The sequence below is a fragment of the Nelusetta ayraudi genome, unplaced genomic scaffold (assembly GCF_046127955.1).
Source record: "Nelusetta ayraudi isolate G7.1 ecotype Tasmania unplaced genomic scaffold, CSIRO-AGI_Nayr_v1 ptg000070l, whole genome shotgun sequence".
Classification (NCBI taxonomy): Eukaryota; Metazoa; Chordata; class Actinopteri; order Tetraodontiformes; family Monacanthidae; genus Nelusetta; species Nelusetta ayraudi.
In genome coordinates this window covers 323,178-345,463 of record NW_027466120.1, presented here as the reverse complement: position 1 = coordinate 345,463, position 22,286 = coordinate 323,178, and the positions used below count along the sequence as shown (strand labels likewise).

At 43.1% G+C, this 22,286-nt stretch overlaps 2 protein-coding genes across 3 annotated transcripts; both read left to right on the top strand.

The window, feature by feature from the left end:
- Positions 1 to 3,991: 3,991 nt before the first annotated feature.
- Positions 3,992 to 8,963, top strand: hoxc12a (homeobox C12a). Of its 2 annotated transcripts, XM_076042203.1 has the most exons (3): positions 3,992 to 5,500; positions 6,715 to 6,967; positions 7,366 to 8,963. In XM_076042203.1, the coding sequence occupies exons 1-2, from the start codon at positions 4,909 to 4,911 to the stop codon at positions 6,951 to 6,953; spliced, it is 831 nt and encodes a 276-aa protein (XP_075898318.1). In that variant the 5' UTR covers positions 3,992 to 4,908; the 3' UTR covers positions 6,954 to 6,967; positions 7,366 to 8,963. The 2 variants fall into 2 exon arrangements, with proteins under 2 accessions (XP_075898318.1, XP_075898316.1); XM_076042201.1 differs by having other exon boundaries at positions 6,715 to 8,963.
- Positions 8,964 to 16,450: 7,487 nt separating this feature from the next.
- On the top strand, positions 16,451 to 21,814 carry hoxc11a (homeobox C11a). The gene is made up of 2 exons (XM_076042269.1): positions 16,451 to 19,198; positions 20,651 to 21,814. Exons 1-2 carry the CDS (start codon positions 18,433 to 18,435, stop codon positions 20,881 to 20,883), a joined length of 999 nt encoding a protein of 332 aa, XP_075898384.1. The 5' UTR covers positions 16,451 to 18,432; the 3' UTR covers positions 20,884 to 21,814.
- The last annotated feature ends 472 nt before the right edge of the window (positions 21,815 to 22,286 follow it).

Genomic DNA, 22,286 nt, shown 5'->3' with positions numbered 1-22,286 from the left:
CCCGCCGTACCACTCACAGGCCTGTGCGTGCGCTTTTGCTTTACGACTACTCTTCGCCAATAACCAACGCGGTGCATTAAAAAAACAAAACAAAAACAAAAACACACAGCGTTTTCTCAATTTAAATATGCTGGGGTTTGTGGGTTGTCAGTACGTTTGGAATGATTGATCGCGTGTGTGCACGAGGCACGCATGGTGTTAGATAAGAGGTACAGGTGTCCTGCAAAGTTGCTTTATTCTACAGCGAGTGTCAGTCTAAATATAGAAGTATTAGTTCTGGCTTTATATGCTCGAAGTATTAAAAATATAATAAAGTCAATAAAGAAAACATTTCCGCGCGAAGGCTTCGAACCGTGGATGGTCTAATATAATAACCTGCGTCTAACATTCACGGCCGCTCAAGTATTAAAAGGTGCGCTTATTTCGAAGGGTAGTTCAATAAATTATAATTTATTAATTTATAATTTCTTGTATATTCATTTTTAAATAGCTGAACTAAATAAATATATGCGGATAGTCACGATGCATATTCACAACATTTGCATTCGTAGAATACGATTTGAAACAACATTAAGTTATTGAGGCAAAACCATTTAAAATAAATTAAATGTCCTTTTAAATGTAACATTAAGAATTTCCTCAGCCGAGATGAGAATTTTCTACGACCTGAAAGAATTGAGACAGAATATTTTCCTGTTAAAAAAATATGTCTTCAAAATTAACAACAACAAAAAAAAACCCCAAAAATCCAGTTAGGCGTTCTAATGAATATTAACCAAAAAAATGTCAGTTTTTAGCAAACCGCAGTAATAGGTGAAAATAAAGTTGCATTGTTTTGGCTGTGCGTGGCAGTGTCCACGCTGCAGGCCTCAGTCAGCTTCATGCATGAGACAGGGGGCTGATAACCTCTGGTGGTGACCAGAGGAAATTATCAGGAAGTGCTGCAGCTCTGTTATTGCATGCAGCCCTCTCATTCTCTCTGCTTCTACCTCCATCTATGCTGCTCAGTACTATTTAATGTGTTTCAGATCGTTTGTCTGAAGTTATGAAATTTCTGTTGAATTTTCTATCAAATTGACGTAGAAGCTGTTTTCTTTTCTTGAGTTGTCCGTACGTGTGTCGTTTTATTTCGGATGGTGCAATGACGATGAATGTAACTTACGGACATGCACGTCCGTAACATTTCATGCAATTGTTTTCATTCAATTTTATCTTGTGCACTGAAGTCATTATTTTCTGATACCATTTTTTTTATTTATTTATTTTTTTCTTCTATTATTTGGAATTTAGTCTTTGACCACAATTTCCATGTTGGATGACATTTAAAGTATTTTTTATTGTTACCCCCACCTCCTTGTTTAGTTTCTTTAGTATTTTTAACCTATAAATTTGATTATTACTTTTTATTCATTCGTTTTCCAGATGTTGAATTATCGTTATTGTTGCCGCTTATTAGCAGGCGGTGGGATCTGTGCTTCCCCTGTTTTTTTATGTTTAAATAGGTCTCAATTTTTAGACTGGTTTGGACTTTGAAATTTATTGATGAATCCAAAATGTCTACAGATAAAGGTTGCTCATATTTCGTTTCATTGACTACATGTTGACGTAGAATGTTGTTTATCCTTTATACACAAATGCGTTTTGAGTATTTTGAGGCAAACACCTACTCCGATAGACAGTTACACGCTGAATGAAGACCAATGCAGTACCATCAGTGACATAACCTTTTATTATTTCATTACTTACTTACTTATTTTTTATTTATTTATTTAGTATAGTATGGGAATTAGATTTTCTTTGCCAGCCGTTCAAAGAATTCTTTCTTTCTTTCACTTACAAAGTCAAGCCGACCAATAGGGCTGTTTATAAAATTAAAAACATATACACATATTTAAAAGAAAGACTTGTAGTGTTTAATGTGTACGGAATTACAAAGACTAGAACTGCTGTTGCTGTCCTACGCCGGTGTATTTTGAATTGAGTAGGTTTTTTTTCGCTTTTTTTTATTTATTTTTTATTTATTTATTTTTACAGATTGGTGAAATACTTTTCACATCAAACCAAGTTTTTTCCCCTTAAACAAAATTTTTTACCAGAATGACAAAGCAGAGAAAAATGTTGCTCGTATAGCCTGCATGCACGGCTGAAATGGCTTTCTTCCTGACACCTTATTACTTTAGTGGCTTTTTGACGTCCTTTGGTGGTTTGTCTTCCTTAAAGGAAGCTTTAAAAGCCGTGCACAAGGCTATAACTGTGGCAACCTGCCCGCAGACACCCAAAGAGAAAAGGCAAGAAAAGCCTTTTGTTTTGACTATTGCCCTGTCTGGACAGGATTCCGGGAGGGCAATTCCAACATGTCGCAGACGGTGGACTAGGCAGTGACCTTGACGGTGCTTCGCGCTCGCTTCTGGCAAAGCTCTTTGGATTTTCAAACCGAGATTTTAGTCACTTAGTCTCAGAATGACAGCACTGAAACCATATTGCTCTCAAGTGACATCATCGCCGAGCTGTCGCACTGTGTTGCCAGCATGTGGCTTTGGAGATGCGCTGAGCCGTCAGACAGTTGTATTTTTCTTTCAAGGGAAAAATGTGAAATGCGGATCTGTGGGGGGAAGCTGGATCCAAAGGCGTGGAGAGACGAGGCGAGGAGGCGCAACACATGGCCTCCTTCCTGCGAGGTAAAGAAGCGACCCAAGTCTGTCCACTCTCTGGTTTGGCCGCGCGGGCCATTTTGTGGTAAAAAGCCACTCGGCAGTGTTTGGGCTTTTGCTGGGAGTCCCTGGAGGTGAGAGCCTCACCGCATCGGAGTCACAAGACCTTCCTATTCTGTGTCTGATGTTGTGACACTGCAGCACAACCAGACTTGACTATAGATCAGTGGAATGTGCAGCTACAGTGAGAGCCAATGAGCGCCAGAGACGAGATGAAACCGCAATGTATTCCCAGTGACCTCTCCGGTTTGCACATTAGCTATTTTTTCTTTCTATTTAAGGCTGGAGCAAGGGCCTGCTGCCTTTGGGTTCGGTGACGGCGCGCTGCTATCAAATATCGGCTGACTTGCAAACGGATCCCAAACTAGTGTTTAACCAAATGCTAATGTTCTCACATAACACCTCATTGGCAAAATTGTTGCACACCAGCAGCGTGATGCAGCGCATCAGCAGCTGCTGTAACCCCGGACCTTTTGTTCCTTATAAAATCACATAAAAAAGCATATTATTATTGTTGTTGTTTTTGTTTTTTTTTTTTGTTTTTTTTTGTTTTTTTTAATGATTATTTGGTCTCTCTTCAATCGATGTATAGCGTAGGTCGTGTTTTGCCGTTAATGTCGTCAGTGAAATTATTTTTTAAATGATTTTTTATTTTATTTTATGACGGATAATTGTTAGATGAAACTATTGAAAATCTTGTTTGACACTTGTATTGCTGTTGCATTTGATCTTTTTCTTTTTTATTTTTTTTATTTTTTTTTTACTCCCGGTTATGTTATAAATCGAGTATTTGAGTTCAAAATCAAGTTCAAACCCACTTAAAGTCTGCGTCGTAAACTAGATTGACGGCTGCTTATGTGAGTTGTTTTTTAAGGTTCCACACCCCTTTCTAATTCATTAGTTTTCATGCATCTGACTTTTCCGTAGCAAATGCAGATTTATACACTTTTAATCATTTTTTCACAACTGCATATCTATTTGTACTGGTACTGGAAACTGTTGAGCGGGAAGTGGAATATATAATAATATAATTTAAAAACCGAGTTCGGCTGGCTGTAGTGATGTACCACACACATAATTACAGAGTGTCCTCAGAGTGTCTTCTTCATTAATGAGCAGTGTGTTTACTCTTGAGAGTGTTTGGGGGGGGAAAAGTTGGAAAATAGTTCCGTGAGAATGAAATGCCCGAGGTTGACTATTTGGCAAATCGACGATTGCAGGCGCCGAACAAAAATAAGATAAAATAAATTTTACAAAATGACTCAATTATGTGCGATCACATTTCCCTGATAAAATTTCGGGAGTGATCTCGTCGGAATGAAAAGTGTTTTGTTGGTGGCAAGAAAAGCGCCTTTCTTGTTTGGGGCCCAAGCGTGACTCGGCTCATCACGACTTTGCGTCCTCAGAGTTGCGTCAACAAATCAAACAACTGCATAACGCGTTGGGAAGGTCGGTGGTGTGGATCGGCTAAATGTCCAGATATCTTGTTAAATTCGTATAAAAGAATTGTGAGCGGAAGTAACAATCCCACCAGAGTTTATTGGAGATATCTGTTAAAGTTGTTCGCGTGAGGTGTACTCGAGGATATGTGAAATATACCCTCCTAAAGTAACCTTGTACAATATCGTCCCTTTTTTTTTACTGAGCCACTGGCTTCAACCTGCTGACCCTGTTACTGTAAATATGAGCGGAGTGCTGCAATGAGCATCAGTCTTTTCCTTAAAACAAGCTTGTAAAGTTGGGACATCACGGCTTTTATGTGACACTGAATTCAGCCGTAATTCGCAAGAAAACAAGGCCTCGTGTACACCCAAGGTGCAACAGTTATCATAAGAAATTGGATTTCAAAAGAATTTTTGGCCAGCTAATAAAACTATTAAACGAGGCGATGGACAGTTCCTCCGGTGTAAAAGGAGAAGCAGCCACTGGACTCGGCGAGGCTCCCGTGAAAGAAAACAAGATCCAACAATTTAATAAAAACGGTTTATAGTATTTTTAAAAAGCATATAAACCCCTGTAATACAGAAGTTAATGTTTTGTTTTGTCTACGAGGAAACCGAGTGGGTGGTAACGTTGTGAAGCAGGAGCTGGCCCGGGCCACGTGGTCCCGGGATGGCCAATCAGGCGCCCCTCCAGGTTTAACTATGTTAAATGTCAGATTGCAATAAACTAGAAGCTGTTGGTCGGGCCCGCGGAAATGGGCGAGCATAATCTCCTTAATCCAGGGTTTGTGGGACCTTTGGTAAACATCCACACCGGAGACACGTTTTACTTCCCGAATTTCCGAGCTTCGGGGGGACAACTGGCGGGGCTTCCGTCTCTCTCCTACCCGAGAAGGGACAATGTTTGCTCCCTCCCGTGGAACCCTTCGGAGCCGTGCAATGGATACTCTCAGTCCTACTTCAGCAGCCCCGTGTCCATTAACCCCTCTTTCAACCGGTCGTGTGAAATCACCCGGGCAGACGAGGGCAAGTGCTACTACAGCAACGGCGGCGCGAACCGGGAGAACTGCTCAGGTGGCGGCAGCCTCAAACGGGAGGACAGGGCGAGGGACACATCATCATCACTGACATCCGAGCACGGCATGCACGGTGCCATTGGCAACGCGGTCGCCTTCTCCAAATATGAATACGGAAGCGAGCAGCTGACGCAAGACCCGCCGTCCTGTCAGTCGCTGGAGTCGGACTCCAGCTCATCGCTGCTCAACGAGGGCGGCAAGGCTTCGTCCAGCGACACGCAGACCATGGTGTCACCGGCGAGCCACTCCGGCACCATGGCTGCAGGCGGAGGTGAGTGAGCGCTCCATCCATCACGTTGCACAGCGTCAAAGAATGGAAGAATGTCGCCGGCTATTTCCCCCCCCTTTTTTTTTCTTCTGCACCTTTCGTATACGTTCGTGCAACTCATCGTTCACTCGCTTAGAGCTCGTGCGTTTATTTATTTGCATCATGGATGCAGGTTTTTTTCTCTCTCTCTCGCAGCGTGCGTTGCATTGATGTGCAGGTTACTTGTATGGTGAGCGAACGCCGCTAGGGGTTGCCCTAAAATGCCTTACGCGCCCATGTGGTTGTGTACATTTACAGATAGTATCGCCATCCACAGCCACGTAGGCGGGCAGCCATGTTAACGCGCAGTTGTAGCTTCTTCTTTTTCAATGCCATTTAACCAGTGTTTGATTTTTTTTTTCTGTGTGTGTGTGTGTGTGCAAATATGTCGTCGTCATTGCCTACAAACAAATTAGACGGTGATTTAAAGATGCTTTGCTCAAGTGCACTGAAACAGCGGATTTTGTCCCCCTTTCCTCCCCTTTAAGTGACTCATAAACAGAATTAATATCCGTCCCAGTGTGCTCAACTGTCGCTTTAATACGCTCCGAATCTTGTTGAGCGAGTAGGGCTATTCTGCAAGCACGTCTTAATTATCACGTTAATGCTACTTTAACTGCAACAATAAAACTCAGCGACACAGACCGCTGTATGGCGGCGGGTCTCCGCAGGGGGGCTTAAAAATAGGAAACATCCACGATCAGTTAGATTAGGAGATTAGTGGGCCTCCTGAATTGAGCTGGGTCGTGTAGCCACAGTGCAGGCACGTCCCAAAACAGATCCCCCTGCGCGGGCGTGTGTGTGTGTGTGTGTGTGTGTGTGTGTGTGTGTGTGTGTGTGTGTGTGTGTGTGTGTGTGTGTGTGTGTATGTGTGTGTGTGTGTGTGTGTGTGTGTGTGACTGCATCCCCATATACCAGAACAGGAGGCATGAATCGAACGGTCGCCCCCTTCTACCTATTTCCCCGTATTTATTCCGGTGTTTTCTCCAAAGTCAAACCACGTTGCGTCTCGAATCCATTAGTACCAGTAAGGGCAGGAACCACTGGTGTCCCTGGCTCCTCATAACCTTGGAGGTGACCGTGATTTTTTTTTTGCAGCCGTGGTGACTAATTCCCCTGCACGCCGCCTCCTCTTCCTCCTCCTCTTCCTCATCCTCCTCCTCTCCCCTCTCCTCCAGCGGCCCCGTGGTACCCAATGCACACCCGGACCAGGAAGAAGCGCAAGCCCTACTCCAAGCTGCAACTGGCCGAGCTGGAGGGCGAGTTCATGATGAACGAGTTCATCACGAGGCAGCGACGGAGGGAACTGTCCGACCGTCTGAACCTCAGCGACCAACAGGTCAAGATCTGGTTCCAGAACCGCAGGATGAAGAAGAAGAGACTCATGCTGAGGGAGCAAGCCCTGGCCTACTTTTAGAGATTTGGCGGAAGGTGAATTGATATGAAGTTCAAAACAAAAGCAAAACATAAAAAAAAAAAAAAAGAGCCAAAACCTTCTAAGCTCCCTTTGGGTTTTATTTTTTACTTTCAATGCATGCATCTATTCACCTATTACATTTTTTTTTTTTTTTTTTTTTTTTACATTTCAGGTAAATATTATAACATTTTCTGTTATTCCTCAAAGGTGCGGGCTACATGAGCCAAAACGTAAATGCCACTGTCTGGCTTTTAAAGCTCCGTTATATATATGTGTGTGTATTTCGAGACATTGTAGTCGCACAAAAAAAGCTGTGAGAGTGTGTGTTTTTCTGTGAAAAATATCAATAGTTGTGCTTTGGGATGACACATACGTGAAAAGTTGCCTTCTGTTTCGTTTCCCTCCCGGTAAGGAGTACACAAGGGGGGAAGCAGGGCGACATCCGAAATCCAATAAACAAGCAGGAAAACTGCATTGAATCGGGAACACAGAGAAGATCCCGCACAGTTCATCAAGAGAGGTGGTTGTCGGTTAGATTGAGAGAGAGAAAACAAGTCCCGCGTGCTCAACGCACATTAGAATATAGTCATATAGCCTTTCTTCAGTTCTCATGTTCATGGTCACGGGCAGGACGTCTGGAAGTCCTCGGGCGGAGACAGAGGAGTGAAGCTGCAGCGTAATCACGTCGATCTCCTTCTCAGAGCGCACGGGCAAAAAAAAAAAAAGAAGCTATATAGTGAATACTAATCGCCATGACTTTGACTCGTGGCCTACACAAATTCTTCAGGTGCTTCTTTCTCTAACATTTGTATCATTTCAACTTGTCTGAGCAGTGATTTGCCAGCCCTGCATGTTTGCTTTTCTTAACTCGGGATCACCGTTTGGAAGCAGGATGCAGCTGCTCTCGGGATTTTGACGGTTTTAAAAAATAGAAACATTCGCTGTGTTATGGAGCAGAGAACTCCAAAGTGTTTTTTTCCCCCCCAGGCCTGCTGGTGACACTAACAGTCGCAACAGGACAGGGGCGTAAACTGTTTTTTTTTTAGTTCTGGGAGATAACAGCGGCTCTCCTAGTGGAAGAGAATATTTAGAAATGTATAACAGTATTATTTACGTGTGAGTCGCCTTAATTTGGAAGGAGACCAAAGCGCGTCATCCGTCATGTATTAAGCTATTGCAGTGAAATGTATTTGCAGCATGTTATTGATGTGATATGTTCTGCGGGCCACTTTTCTGTTCTTTGTTGGTGACTTTTTGTATCTTTTTATTTTTTTAAAAAAATCAAAAGCTGAAATCACCGTAGTTTTGACCCCCAAACGCCTCCGATGAATGTGCTTTTTCATTATATTTTGTACTATTATTATTATTATTATTATTATTATCATTATTAATAATAATAATATTATTATTATTGTTATTTTGAGAGCGGAAGGACGGAGGGCCCATCAGGTCCACCTATTAATGTACTCGCTCCATGCAATGTGCTCAGTGTTGTCCTCCCTTTTCCCCACAACTTGTATTCGTGTATAACTTTGTAAAAAATAATAATAATAATAATGTTAATAATAATGATGATAATAATAATAATGATTAAAAAAATGTGAAACTGCAGGCGTTGCTATTTGCGTCCCATTGGAGGATTTCTTCTTGCTATGTAATAGTGCTTTCTGTTGTTAACCGTCTTGTACAATAGCGCATTCCACGATGCCCGTCGGTGGTTGGAAGGGTTGGAAATGTTGGCTTATTATACTGCCAAGACCGAAAAGAATGACATAATATTCAGGGCTATATTTTTCTTTCATTCACTTTCCACCACACGCGCGACATTTAAGCAAATCCTGTTTCTGTGTAGTAGTCCTTTGATTTCGTCCCTCATTGCATTCCCATATATTTTGGTTTTTTTTTTGTTTTTCGTTTTTGCTTGTAAGGATTGCTACGTTGTCTTGTTAAAGTAATAATGATATGAATGTATATGCGAAAGGTCTTCAATAAACAGAATATTGAAACGTTTATTGGCGTGCTCGTGCTGATTGCATGATGGGATTATTTTATTTGACGTGACCTGTAACTCACGTTTCCGAATGCAGTGCGCAGGGCCTGCTGCAGTGAAACCAAGATCTGAACCCTAATGGCACATTTGGAAGCATTTTAGAGGGTGCTTTGTTGGCACATTATTGTACAAGCTGTGAACTATAATCGATAGAGGACCTCACAGGTTGGTCCCCAGATTCAGTGCGGCCTTCTTTTGCGCAACATGTCGCCGCATTTAAACCACAGCATTAGCATTTATTTTAGGGGCTCTTGTGAAACAAAGCTTACACAAAGTTGGCGTTCTACGCCATAGCTCGATATTGCGAGCCATGTTCACATATTCCTTGTGGTTTACTCTTGAAGCTCGACCTAATCAGTGTCACCAGTTTGCTACAAGCTCATAACAGCGAGGCTAAACACGCAGCGGCTCTGTAAAGCAGTAATAGGGTTACACCCCGGTGCTCCACATTGTGAAGCCTCTTTTCAAGACTTTCCCCCGGGTCTTACAGCCTATTCTGCTTTGAATTAGGAACTTTATTGACTGATAATTATGGAAAAGCAGTAGTTTGTGTCGCGATACAACCGGGTTGTGTGGGGCGGGGGGGGAGTGTTTTTCAGATCTGTGCATCCTCGCACAGACCCTGGTGGAATAGTATGGGGGAGAAAACTCAATAAAGCTCTCCCTACCGGCGGAAAAGTGTAAAGCACCCCACTGACCACTGCAGTCAGTTGTGTGAACATGTGCGAATTTACACAACATTAATGCATCTTTGTCAAACATATTGTCCTGAAGCGTGTCCGCTGGCAATGTCGTGCTGTCCGTGTGTCGAGATCACATGTTTGTGCCCCCCCCCCCCCCCGTCAGTGGACTGTGAAAGACGCTCCTGTAAGACCAACGGCCTTCCCCAGTAGTCCGTCCGTGACCCAAACACACATGATGGATGACGTTAGCTCATCGCTGATCAGTTTATCACTTAAGATCCAGAAGTAAATGCGACTCCTTTTTTTCTCTCACGTCTTTGGTCCGATGAGAGCCAAACTACTACCAACTACTCTGTCAGATTCTCTTATCTTCCTCACTGGGTTGTGTTCAGATATTTTACCAATGCATCAACATATTGCGCAGTTTGCCTTTTTAGGTTTTGAAAAGAAGATACATGTTTGTGCAGCTGTGGCAAATACCTATAATTAACGTGACTATTGGAGCGCGCTAGTAGGCGATGCTTCACAATGCGTCAGTGTGCAAATACAGTGTGCCGAGGCCAAAACAATGACAGTTATAATTATTATAATACACAACTGTCACAGTTTGATCGGGGGAAATTCGACTTAACTGACGTGAACTCGCCTCACAACCAGACCTGTGGAATACGTTTACAAGTGTGAATAGAAAATGACCCGCCACTGTGTCAATAAAAAACAACTTTACGCATCGGATTAAATACGCTTAGATGATTTTTTTTTTAATTTAACTGACACTAGTTTTTTTTTTTTAATTTGCACACGACCTACACTTTTTAAACGCACGTTCATATGAATACCGTAGAAAAATTGGTACGTAACTTTTTTGGCATGCGCCTTTGTATGCAAAGATGCCTACATTTGTATATCTTCTTTATCATAGAATCATCATGAAGATTTTCCATCTCATGATAACGGACTGGCAGAAAACCCTTGAATCAACACACACACACACACACACACACACACACACACACACACACACACACACACACACACACACACACACACACACACAGAATCGCGAATGTATGTGTTAATGTAGGTTGTGTTTTATCTTTTACTTCGTCAAACAGGGGCAGTGGTGATTAAATGCCCGTGATGTTCTCAAATATACATCTGCAACGATCTTGCTTACAATAATAATAATTATATTATAACAATAAAGGCCATACTGCAGCATTGCTTACTTTTAGACTTGGGCTAAAATGCTTTTGTTGAGTCGTGATAACGCCGCCTCCATTGGCGCTGAGAAATTTTGAGCACCAGCATATGTCCCAGTATGTATTCAGTCACATGCAATGTTTTGAGTTTTAATTAAGAAGAATAAGAGAATCTGACAGAGAATCTGTCTACAATATAAAGTGGTTTTTCACAGCAAGGCAGGCTAATTCATTTTGTAAAGCAAAGTAGAGGGTACAGCAACATGTATGTTAACCTACACATCCCCGTTGTTTAGCGTTGAGGCGAGACTTTGACGCACAGCAGCGACAATGTACAGTTGCAATTATCAACAAAGCCGAATGTTAAAAAAGACATAAAGACTAAACAGGCATGAAAACAACCCGACGTTCTAATGGCTCACATGGTTCACACTGTTTTGTGTTTCAGCCATCATTTTTTGTTTATGGCAGCGGGATAATTCGGCTTTGTAAAACACCCCCCGGTCACCGAGGACGTGCCAGACGAAAATTCGATTGCGTCTTTTCTTTTTTTTTTCTTTCTTTCTTTCTTTCTTTCTTTTTTTTTTTTTAACTTGAACTTCAAACCGCGTTCTGAAACCCCTTCCCCCCCCCCCTCCCCACCCTAAATTCTGCTGCTCGAACAATGTTTTGTCAGAGATGTTTTTTCACAAGGGACCAGCACACACACACACACACACACACACACACACACACACACACACACACACACACACACACACACCCTCCTGCACCAGTAAGGCCTTTACCTGCATTTTCCACCTCCCAGAGGCAAGTAACGATGACTAACGGCTTGTCGAAGTTTGCAGGTATTTGCCTTTTTCAACCTGTGCGTTTCAACCACAACACGTACGAGGGAGTTGTCTTAATTGTAGAGGATTTTTTTTGGGGGGGGCGAGGGGTGGGGGGGAGTGTGTTTGCGGGGTTTGTTGCTTTTGCAGCCGTGCACAATAGGTCTTTCACTCCTTCTGGGACACGTTTGACTTTGAGACTGGCTAAGGTCTGTTTATGGCTCTCTGTCTCTGCGTCCTAAAGGTCAGCCAGCAGCTCTGTGGCCTTCGCAGAGAACTTGTGTGGCATTTGGTCTACGTCCCCCACCCCGAACCCCCCCCCCCCCCCCCCAGCCCCCCAACCACAGACACCACCACCCTTCTGCCGTTTATGGCACGAAGACGGTCGGCAATGTTATTCCCACCGAAGTGTGCGTGCGCGCCGAGGAGGCTGTTGGGACGCGCGTTGGTGTGTGTGTGTGTGTGTGTGTGTGTGTGTGTGTGTGTGTGTGTGTGTGTGTGTGTGTGCGTGTTGATGCCGAGTGTTAACGTGATGGGCGCAGAGAGAAAGGCTGCGGGGCTTAACATAAAACAAAAATCCAATGTTTTCTCGGCTTTGCAAAATATTGATTTCGACATGATTTGAAATGAATTTCTGGCGAGCGCAGCCTCACTGTGGCGCGTCTCTTTATCAATTTGTTGTTGTTGGTTTTTTTTCTGCAGCGTGGCACCTTCGACAAGCCTTAATCCGCAGTGTGAGCGATTCGTTGGAGAGGCAGAGTCCTCCCAGGGAGCAGCTGCTTCTGACGCAAACGAACAAGATGCATCTTACAATTTCCTTTGCACGCCACAAATGCGATTGTTTTCGAAGTAGCGTTGTCGATGAAATCTCAGCTTTTCGTGACAATTTGCGCGTTTCTTTTTAAATCGGGAATATTTGGTCGTGCACAAAGTGGCACCGCCAGCTAATCACATAATATTTTACGACAGCAAAATATTAATTAAAAACAACAAAACAAAACCACACAGACACAACTAGTCGCATTACTACTCGTGATTGCTTTGCCCACAAACAATTAGTATTTATTTATTTATTTATTTTTTTGCATCGTAGACTTTCTCCCCCGATTTGTGTTAAAGGCGGCCTTGCAACACGCTCTCTGAAGGTCAAGTATGCAGACGCACACAACAGGCGTCATCTGCATACAGCGTCTCCGTTGAAAGACTCGCATTTTAAATCTTCTATTTCGTTTTCCATTATTGTCAAAGCCTCAGTCTTCAGCCTGGATCATTCGTTGCTCTCTCTGTGATCATGAAATATTTTTTTTTGCCATCTCTCTGTCCTATACAGTTTCTGAATGTGAACTATAGGAAAGTCTGCAGCTCGGACGGAAAAGCAAGCAGACAGCCTTAAATGCTTGAACAGGCATTTCAGGGATATCTGACTCTGTAGCCTAAAGCGCAGCTCGTTTCTATTTTGGTCAGTTAGCCGCGTCTGTGCAAGGCCAGTCCGAACTAAAATAATGCATTTTGACCGCAGTGGGCAATAGTGCGCGTCGTGTTACAGTCAGCAATACAAGATGCGGTTGATGGTGTTTACATACTGTTGATGAATGAATTTGTTGCATAAAATATGAGGCAATTTGTATTTTGAGGGTTCTGCGTTTTCAGGTTAATAGGACCCATGCCGTTATTTCTTCGGAGAAATAACACGAGAAATAAAAATGTAAAAATAGAAACACAACAAAAATTAAATTGAATTACAACGTAATCAAATGAAAAACTATTTAATAAATTCACCAATTCAATCTGTGAGTCAATGCCAATGCTTGGAAATTACTTCGCTGCTGATGCGTATTCTACGCATTGTGCACATTTGCCTAGTTACCGGCGGGAAATAATAAAATAAAAAAAAACCTTTATGTGATGACAGTTAATCAGCTGTCAGTGGTTTTCGAATCACTGCATCGCTGATTTTAAGGGAGATTTGGATATTTTTGGAAGATTAATTGTACAATTTATGGGTTTTATTCAGACCGCGCCTAAAAATATCTTTTTAAATGTTCCGGCATGTAACAGGCCATACCCCCAAGTACTTTACGCACATACACTCGTCTTTGTTTTGACGTTGGTTAATGGTATTCCCCGGGAAGCTTATCACACCCTTTAGCAAAAAAAATAAATAAAAAAAATGTGTGCCACAAGCGTGTTTTGGTTCTTTGGAATTTAATCAAACACAGACGCACCACACGTTTGTCGTTTCTCCGGCTCCAAGGTCTCACACACACGTCACACACACACACACACACACACACACACACACACACACACACACACACACACAGGGGGATCTGTTTTGGGACGTGCCTGCACTGTGGGACAAGAACTTGAGTCAAAGACTATTGGGCGATTTCTTGAGATATGAAATCGTTTAATACTTCTAATAAAAAGGTTAACACGTTGTTGTCAGCGCTTTACAGCTCCGGTGGTTGAAAGAGAAATGCACTCTGGAGATTGCTTTAAAAGTAACAGCAACACACCTTCCTTGGAAGCTATTGTGTCGCTGCAAAAAAGGCTTCACGCTAGGTGCATTCAGCGAGACCTGAAAAGCCGAACCGAGGGGGGAGCATGCCTATAGGAGAGGAAGAGGAGGAGGAGGAGGAGGAGGAAGGAGAAGAAGAAGAAGAAGAAGAAGAAGAAGAAGAAGAAGAAACACACACACACACACACACACACACACACACACACACACACACACACACACACACACACACACACACACACTTACACACACAGCCAAGTTTAACTGGCCGGCTCACATCCAATTAAACTTATCTAGGCCATGAGGGGACAGTAACATGATTACACAAGCTTCCCACATTTAGCCCTTATACTGCAGAAGCTCTACTGTGTCCCGGTGCGCTGTGTCTGTTGTGCGTGTCCTGAGTGTTGTTGTATTGTGTGGCGCAAGGATTTATCGTGCGGAGCCAAAACGCATTCATCCACGCGCCATTTTTGAACCGAGACTCCTTCTTGTTCCTCTGAGCTGTGAGTGGGTGACACCTAGGTTAGCCATTGTAATTATGGGCGCTAGCTAGCAATACATAACTTAAATTCCAAAGGCGTGCTCGTAAAGTTAGTGCTTGAACGGTGACGTTTAAGCAAAGAATGACCAGTGTTTGCGACACTGCGTCTTTTTTTTTTTGGCAGCCCACAGACTTCCGTACCAGGTATTTGTTTGTTGATTTATTTATTGTTTGTTATTGACACACGTACAACCAAAACGTCCAAATTCAGAATGTTAATTTGGACGCCCTGCGTTATACCCTTAAAATGTGATATTCGGAGGGCCTGCGGAGTGGCACACTGACTCATTGCGTGTAAATTCTGCATCTAGTTTGCCTGCTCATTTGCTGCATTCGAATCCAACTTTGCTGGGTCCTACTGCTAGTGGAATATCAGGTGCTGTGTGCCGGCCCCTGGAAATAAACACATGGCGGACCGTATTCGTTTTGACTGATGTCCTGTAGGCACCAAAGGCGAGAATAGCCGGAGTTTAAACCTTCCACGAGCGGGTATCGCCAAGTGATGGACATCGACTGGCCATATTTTGACACGTGACAAATTCCACAACTTAAACACAGCCGGCAGGGCTGATCCCATTCATTTAGACGCCCCAGTAGCTACTGAGCATTATATAGTCTTTTAAACGCCTTCACATTCTCCCCTTTTGTTGATAAGAAGCCCTAACTTTCGTTTTACTGCTGCATCTTTTATTCATGCCACCACATTACTTATTTATACTGGCGCTAATACCGAATTGATTATTATGAGCAAGCGATTTGACAATATTGTTTTTGACTGGATTCGCGTGTCTTGTTCTGTTGCGGTTTGCTCAAAGACAATTTTGGAGCTTTTATTTTTTGTCCGGGAAATTTATTTTAGCTTGTATATTTACGGGTCTATTCTCGGATAATTCTTCGACACACTATTAGATTAAATTTAAATTATTTCATGTGATCCGTGCACCGATAATGACCCAATCGAAAGTTTGACAAATTCAACGTTAGATTAAGGCAATGTATTTTAATACTATATAATTAGACTTGGTTGTTACATTTAAAAAAAAAAATGTATTGGTAAAGTCTTGTGGATGTGGGAATTATATTTTTGTGCGCAACTGCACAACACTAATGTTGCAGCATGTTTCGGCATGTGGGTTTAAATAGGCCGCAGACCAGCGACCACAAATATTCTCCTATTTTCCCCAGAATACGTTCACAGTTAAGCTTTTTGAAAAAGCGTTTAATGCGTTCAATATGAAGTTGCATTTCAAATTATTTTATTTAACGAATTGTTGGTACATAAATGAATCTGTGTTTGGAAGTTATTTGACTGTTTTTGAGTACAAATAAATTGATCCAGGTCGCCTTTGTGTGGTGTCTCTTAGTTGTGAAATATCTTACTGCTAAAATCCAAATTCCTGACATTCAGAGCGTTAATGGTTTTCTATAGAACAAAGGGTGTTGGCGTTACTGCTGCAATTCTGGCTTTTATGGTGGACATAGAGCGAATTTTAGTGGTCAAATTCAAGTGCTGTGTCTGGACAGCTGTCTGCTTTCTTTGTACTTGGAGGCAGGATGCATCATGTAAGACAACCTTTTGTCTGTGGGGCTAGTAAACAGACTAATGCCAATGCCACTCTTACACAGACGTGCCAGCCTTGGACTTTTTTCAAGATTCTGTGCGTTGGTATCGCCCCTTCATTCTTTTTTGCAGCTCAAAATCGACCAAAGGCATCAACTTTGTTTTCAATTAATTTTAAACTACACAGGTGTCCCATAAGTGATTGTAATCTCCTTATTGCCACATTGGATAATAATTCAAGAGTCTTTTTGCAACGTTCAGGAACTAGCCTATAAACATAAACAATGCCCCATCATATTAATTTCGCCTTGTAATCGTATCAGTTAGTCTATAAAGAATCGAAGATTGCCCTCAACAGAACAATTAAAACTTTACAATGACGCAGGAAAGAACAGGCGGGCGCATCTCTTCTTTCAAACTCCACGTTTATTGCAATGTAGTAAAAAAAATAAAAAAAAAGTTGGGAGGATATGTCTTTTTCTAACAGTCGTGTAGTCATTCCGGTGGAAAACAAACTAATCAGCCTGGAACGTCGAGCTGGGGCGTATTTAATTTTCATCAGGAACACTCACACCCCCTGGTCAATGCGACTCGGAGTGGCCGTTTTGAGCAGCACTAATTGTTGCACTGCTCTGGAGCTGCGAGACACAAAATTACCTGCAAAACAAAAACATTTAATTTGATCCACTATTGCGAACGTGAGGAGAGATGTCTGTGAGCATTTTTTAGCGTCTCTCACACTGCGGTGGTATTCCATGGCACTCTCTTAGTGACTACTCCATTGTGGACTTATTCTTAATGTAGTCATTTTTGTGTGTGTGTTTATGTCGTTATAGGCACCCTTCTTTCCTCCCTCCCTGGGGGTAATGAAGGTCCCTATAGGTCTAGCTACTAAAGCCCTTTGCAGGTATATTCCAGGAACTTCAGGTTTGAATTGTCCAGTTGTCCTCAACAGACGATGCCCTGATTCCAAAGTCAAAGTGGATAATGAGAGGAGGGGCGATTAGCAACATGTACAGCATGTGCAGACCCTGAGTCGAATTCACTAAAAAGAAACAACAAAAACAAACAAAAAAAAAAAAACCTCTTTCAAGCTCCTCAGTGGCACAGCTGCTCCACCGTGACAGGGTTTTTGATTCTGCTCGGGGACAGAAAAGGAATAAAATGAAGTATTCGACAACTGCTCTGCAGCTTTACTCTTACTTAATTAGATTGCAATGACTCGTGTGTCCACAGAGCTTAACAAAAATAATACAACTCCTCACAACGAGATACCTCCTTTCATTTCCACAGTGCAGGCGGTCTTGGAAAATCTCAAATATTTCTACACGAACGCGTCGTTTACGTCTCTGTAAAGTGTACAGCGATTAGTAAGTCTCGAAGTAATTTTTTTTTTTTTTTTTTAATAAAAACAAACAAAAAACTCTTCCTTCGGCGAGATTCAGAGCCATTAGGAGATTATAGAAATATGTATCCAGAAGATTTTCACATCTCTTGCTACAGAGAAAAAAAAAAACTCGACAGTTGTGTATTTTGTTGTTATTTGCACGTTAAAGAAAGAGCAGTTTGCTGTCGGCTCTGCAACAGAAAGGTGAAAGCATGTGGTGGATACAAAAATCCTGATTCCAACCGTATTATTGTGACAATAGTGTTACTAAAACCCTCAGATGTAAACGCCATGGCAATGTCAAATGTATTTCTCCTTCTCCTCACTCTGTACTTTGAGCTGTGTCTGTATAAGGAGCTGTAGCCGGTTAGCCCACTAGCCCATTAACATAAGCACGCACGGCGCATATCTCTTTAATTGTCATAAGCTTGTGAACACAAATCTGTTCCGCGTTGTCCCGGCGAGCCTGTGGATGTTTGAAAATTATCCGCGCAAAACCTCGGGGATCTTACCTAGAAGCCAACCACTCCTACACATCCAACTCTTCCAAATTGATATATGACAATATCTACTTTCGATCACGTGTCCGCGGGGCGACTTAGACGGATTGCGCGTCATCTCGCCTTCCCAAATTTTTTCCCGTCTGCGGCAGCTCGTATCCAAAACACCTATCTTATAGAACGGAGTAAGGAGAGAGGAAGATGTTTAACTCGGTGAATTTGGGCAACTTCTGCTCCCAGACGCGCAAAGACCGGACATCCGAGTTTGGGGACAGAACGGGCTGCGCGTCCAACATCTACCTCCCCAGCTGCACTTACTACGTCCCCGAGTTTTCTGCCGTCTCCTCGTTTCTTCCACAGGCCACGTCCCGGCAAATCAGCTACCCTTATTCCACAAATCTCTCTCAAGTGCAGCCGGTGCGGGAAGTTTCGTACGGCTTGGACCCGGCGACTAAATGGCACCACAGGAGCAACTACGCGTCGTGCTACTCGGGAGAGGACCTGGTGCATAGGGACTGTCTTCCACCATCCACCATGACAGAAATGCTCATGAAGAACGAGAGCGTGTACAGCCACCACCATCACCATCACACCCATCCGGGATCCAATCACCCGTCCACAGGTTTTTACTCCGGCGTGGGCAAGAACAACGTCCTCCCTCAAGGTTTCGACCGCTTCTTTGAGACGGCGTACTGCAGCAGCGCGGACAATCAGTCGGACAATTGTTTACAAAAGGGCGAGGGGGGGAAGCTGGAAAGCGACTCTCCGCAGCAGCAGCAGCAGCAGCAGCAGCAACAACAACAGCAGCAGCAGCAGCAGCAGCGACAGCAGCAAGCGTCGGTCGCCCTCGCCGGCGCTCCGGAGCAGGAAAAGGACGCCGACGACGAGGAGGAGCACACCAATTCGGGCTCTTGTTCGTCTTCCGCGACAGCCAAGGACGGCACCGCCGGCAAGAGCAGCCACTCGAGTAGGTAACGCCGGAGCTGTAAAATGGGGGGAAGGTTAAGGGGACTAGCCCGGTGTTTTGTCGGTCAGATTTTATGTGAAGTTTTATAAGCATTCAAAGGATTTTATTATAACCCTACAAAGCTCTTTCTTGCAACGGGAAGAATTTTTACGATGGGAAAGCACTTTGACAAAAGGGGGAGACGTTATAACGCGGACGCCTCGATTGGTGCTAGTCTGTGAAAATTTTTAAGAGAAAAGCTATTGTGACAAATGTTAACTTTGATCGTGAACTTGCGTTGGCCATTTTAAGGGATTTTTTTCCCCTTTTCCTTCGTCGGGCTGTCGAGGGTAAAAACCAATTGGGCAGATCATTGCTTTTGGCGTCTGCTGATTTTTTTCCCCTTTGACAAGTGGTTTGCATGCAGCATATACACACACCTTATAATTAAATATCCATCCATCTATCCATCTACCTATCTATCTATCTATCTATCTATCTATCTATCTATCTATCTATCTATCATGATTATTATTGATAATTGAAAAGGGAATTGCTGCTGGGCAAGAGAGTGTCCAGCTTCGCCTGTAAGAAATGTAAAAATGTGTCATGATGCAGTATTCTCACTTAGAGCCCTGAAAGTAGTAGTATAGCTTCCCGTCCGTAGAGATTTAATATTTTCGCAGTCTGACAGTCAACTAAATATTTGCATGCACACTTTGATCAACTGCAGTGTTTTTTTGTGTTATTGTTTTACTCCTGCATGAACCCTAAAAATCAGCCTGATTTGGAAGCGTTTGCTGTTTTGTTTTCCTGCTGCCCTCCAGTTTAGGTGTAGCTTTCACTCTGGGTGTATTAGCCGCAACACACTGCAGCTACAGTGTGTGTGTGTGTGTGTGTGTGTGTGTGTGTGTGTGTGTGTGTGTGTGTGTGTGTGTGTGTGTGCGTGCGTGCGTGTGCGTGAGAGGGAGAGCCTGCTCTTGGCCCCTATTCCACACAAAGGCGACTGACAGAAAAATCTAATTCAAACCCGGTCGGTCACCTGTTTGATAAGTCGCTATACATATTTCATATGTCATTCAAAGTGAGGAGGAGGAGGGTGGGGGGTGATAGAAGGGGGGGGGGCATTTCAGCCCACTGCCAGAAGATTGTGTAAATAGTTGGTTTAGCTCCGGGGGAATGTGGCGCACATAATGCGCTAAAATTCTTTTGTTGTTGTATATTTATAACAGATAAACACGTACTTAGAGGCTGTAAGAGGATATGATTTCCTCCGAGTGTTTCGGATATTTAACACTCTTTATGGCTAGTTTATCCGTAGCCTCAGCCACGTCCGCTGACTGAAACGTTGTCATTGAGCAAAGCCATTGCGAGTCAGTCGGCGCTTCATATGGTGAAAATGTTGCCGTTAATTTGCGTGTCTATTTGGGATTAAACAGACCGAGTAAACTGTGTGTGTTTTGTGTTGTCCAGGCACTCCCCGCACCAGGAAGAAGCGGTGTCCGTACTCCAAGTTTCAGATTCGCGAGCTGGAGAGGGAATTCTTCTTTAACGTTTACATCAACAAAGAGAAACGGCTGCAGCTCTCGCGAATGCTGAACCTCACCGACCGCCAGGTCAAAATCTGGTTCCAGAACAGGAGAATGAAAGAGAAGAAGCTGAGCAGAGATCGCCTGCAGTACTTCTCCGGAAACCCCCTCTTGTGAGCGCGAGCCGACCAGCGTCTCGGGCAGTGACATTAAGGCCTCATCGCTTCATCTCGCCCTGCAGTTGTAATGCTGGGGGGGGGGGGCATCACCGTTTTGTAAAGGAGCCCAGATCAGCAACAGTGCAATGTTAAAGTGGACAGTGGGAGTAATAGGCCTGCACGGGACGAACGTCGACGCTCTTTCGTATTGCCCACCGAGCGACGGTGAATTTCCAGCTGGTTCCTCCCTTAAAAGGCCCTATGTGGTTAGAAAAAAACAAAAAAACATTTATACTATGCTGTTCTTGATTATGACCCTCTATTTATCACGACTCGTCCATAGTGTTTATTCAATTGTTCATATAGACATTAAAAAAAAAGATAGTGGTAAAAAAAAAATATATATATATATATATATCATATGTAAACAATTTGAATCCTTATTGCGCGGACAACGTTTAGCTCTTCTCCCATCTCCTTCCCTCTCCGGTCTTTGTACATAGCTTACCTTGATCTAATTATTTCCCGACCAGAGTCTGAACAGGTTCAAGAAAAATCCGCCTGGCTGCCATTATTTTTTCACCATTGAGAACTGTGACGTCCAATCTGTGAAAGTATAACCCCTTCCGCCACAAACCACCTCCACCTTGTACAGAGTAGCCTATGCAATGTGCGTTCGTGACTGTAAATAGGCGTATGTTGAATATTTTTTTTTGTTTTGTTTTGTTTTGTTTTCTTTCCTCTATCCCTGCTGCTATTTTCAGTACACTTTAAAATACGAAACCTTAACAGCTTTAACGTCCCTTACTCGTTAAATTATTTCGCTTTTAAACTTTTGGGTGCTTTTTGGATTCCAGAGAGGAGGAACAGATTTGCTGGCCTGTGTATCATTAATATAATACATATGAAATAAACAGAATCATATAGGTACAAAAAAAATGAAAGGTTTTTGTGCTATTTTTTATTTTTTTTGTAACTCCGCAGACCCACTCTTGACTGCCGCAACCTGGGCGCTTTCGGGGGAAAAGAAATCGCGAGTGCTCAAAGTTTGTGTATAAGCTTAAAAGTGTGCGCCTCGCGTGCATACCATTAGCTCAGTCCAAACTTGTGTTTAAGGCCAGCTCAGAGTGGTGATGCACATGTTTGCTATGGCAGTTGGGAAACTCAGTGGGCGTCGGATTTGCTTCCTCTTATTTTGCAGTTGCATGAAACTTTAAAGGCCACGTTGAAGTTATTTTTTTTCAACAGGGATGTAGGTTGAGCCTATACGTATCTTTGTGGCGCAGTAGAACAAGACAAGGGATTGATAAGCTCTTTTAGTGCCCACTAAATGGAATCGCCACTCTTGTAGTCTAGACACTGCCATAAAGGCTCAGGCACTGAATGGCTATTTTTTTCTCTTAATTGCACCGTCTGTTCGGG

Coding starts and splice junctions, on each gene's coding strand:
- hoxc12a (XM_076042203.1), top strand. CDS start 4,909: ATGGGCGAGCATAATCTCCTTAATCCAGGGTTTGTGGGACCTTTGGTA. Junction 5,501..6,714: donor CACCATGGCTGCAGGCGGAG/GTGAGTGAGCGC, acceptor CCTCTCCTCCAG/CGGCCCCGTGGTACCCAATG.
- hoxc11a (XM_076042269.1), top strand. CDS start 18,433: ATGTTTAACTCGGTGAATTTGGGCAACTTCTGCTCCCAGACGCGCAAA. Junction 19,199..20,650: donor CGGCAAGAGCAGCCACTCGA/GTAGGTAACGCC, acceptor TGTGTTGTCCAG/GCACTCCCCGCACCAGGAAG.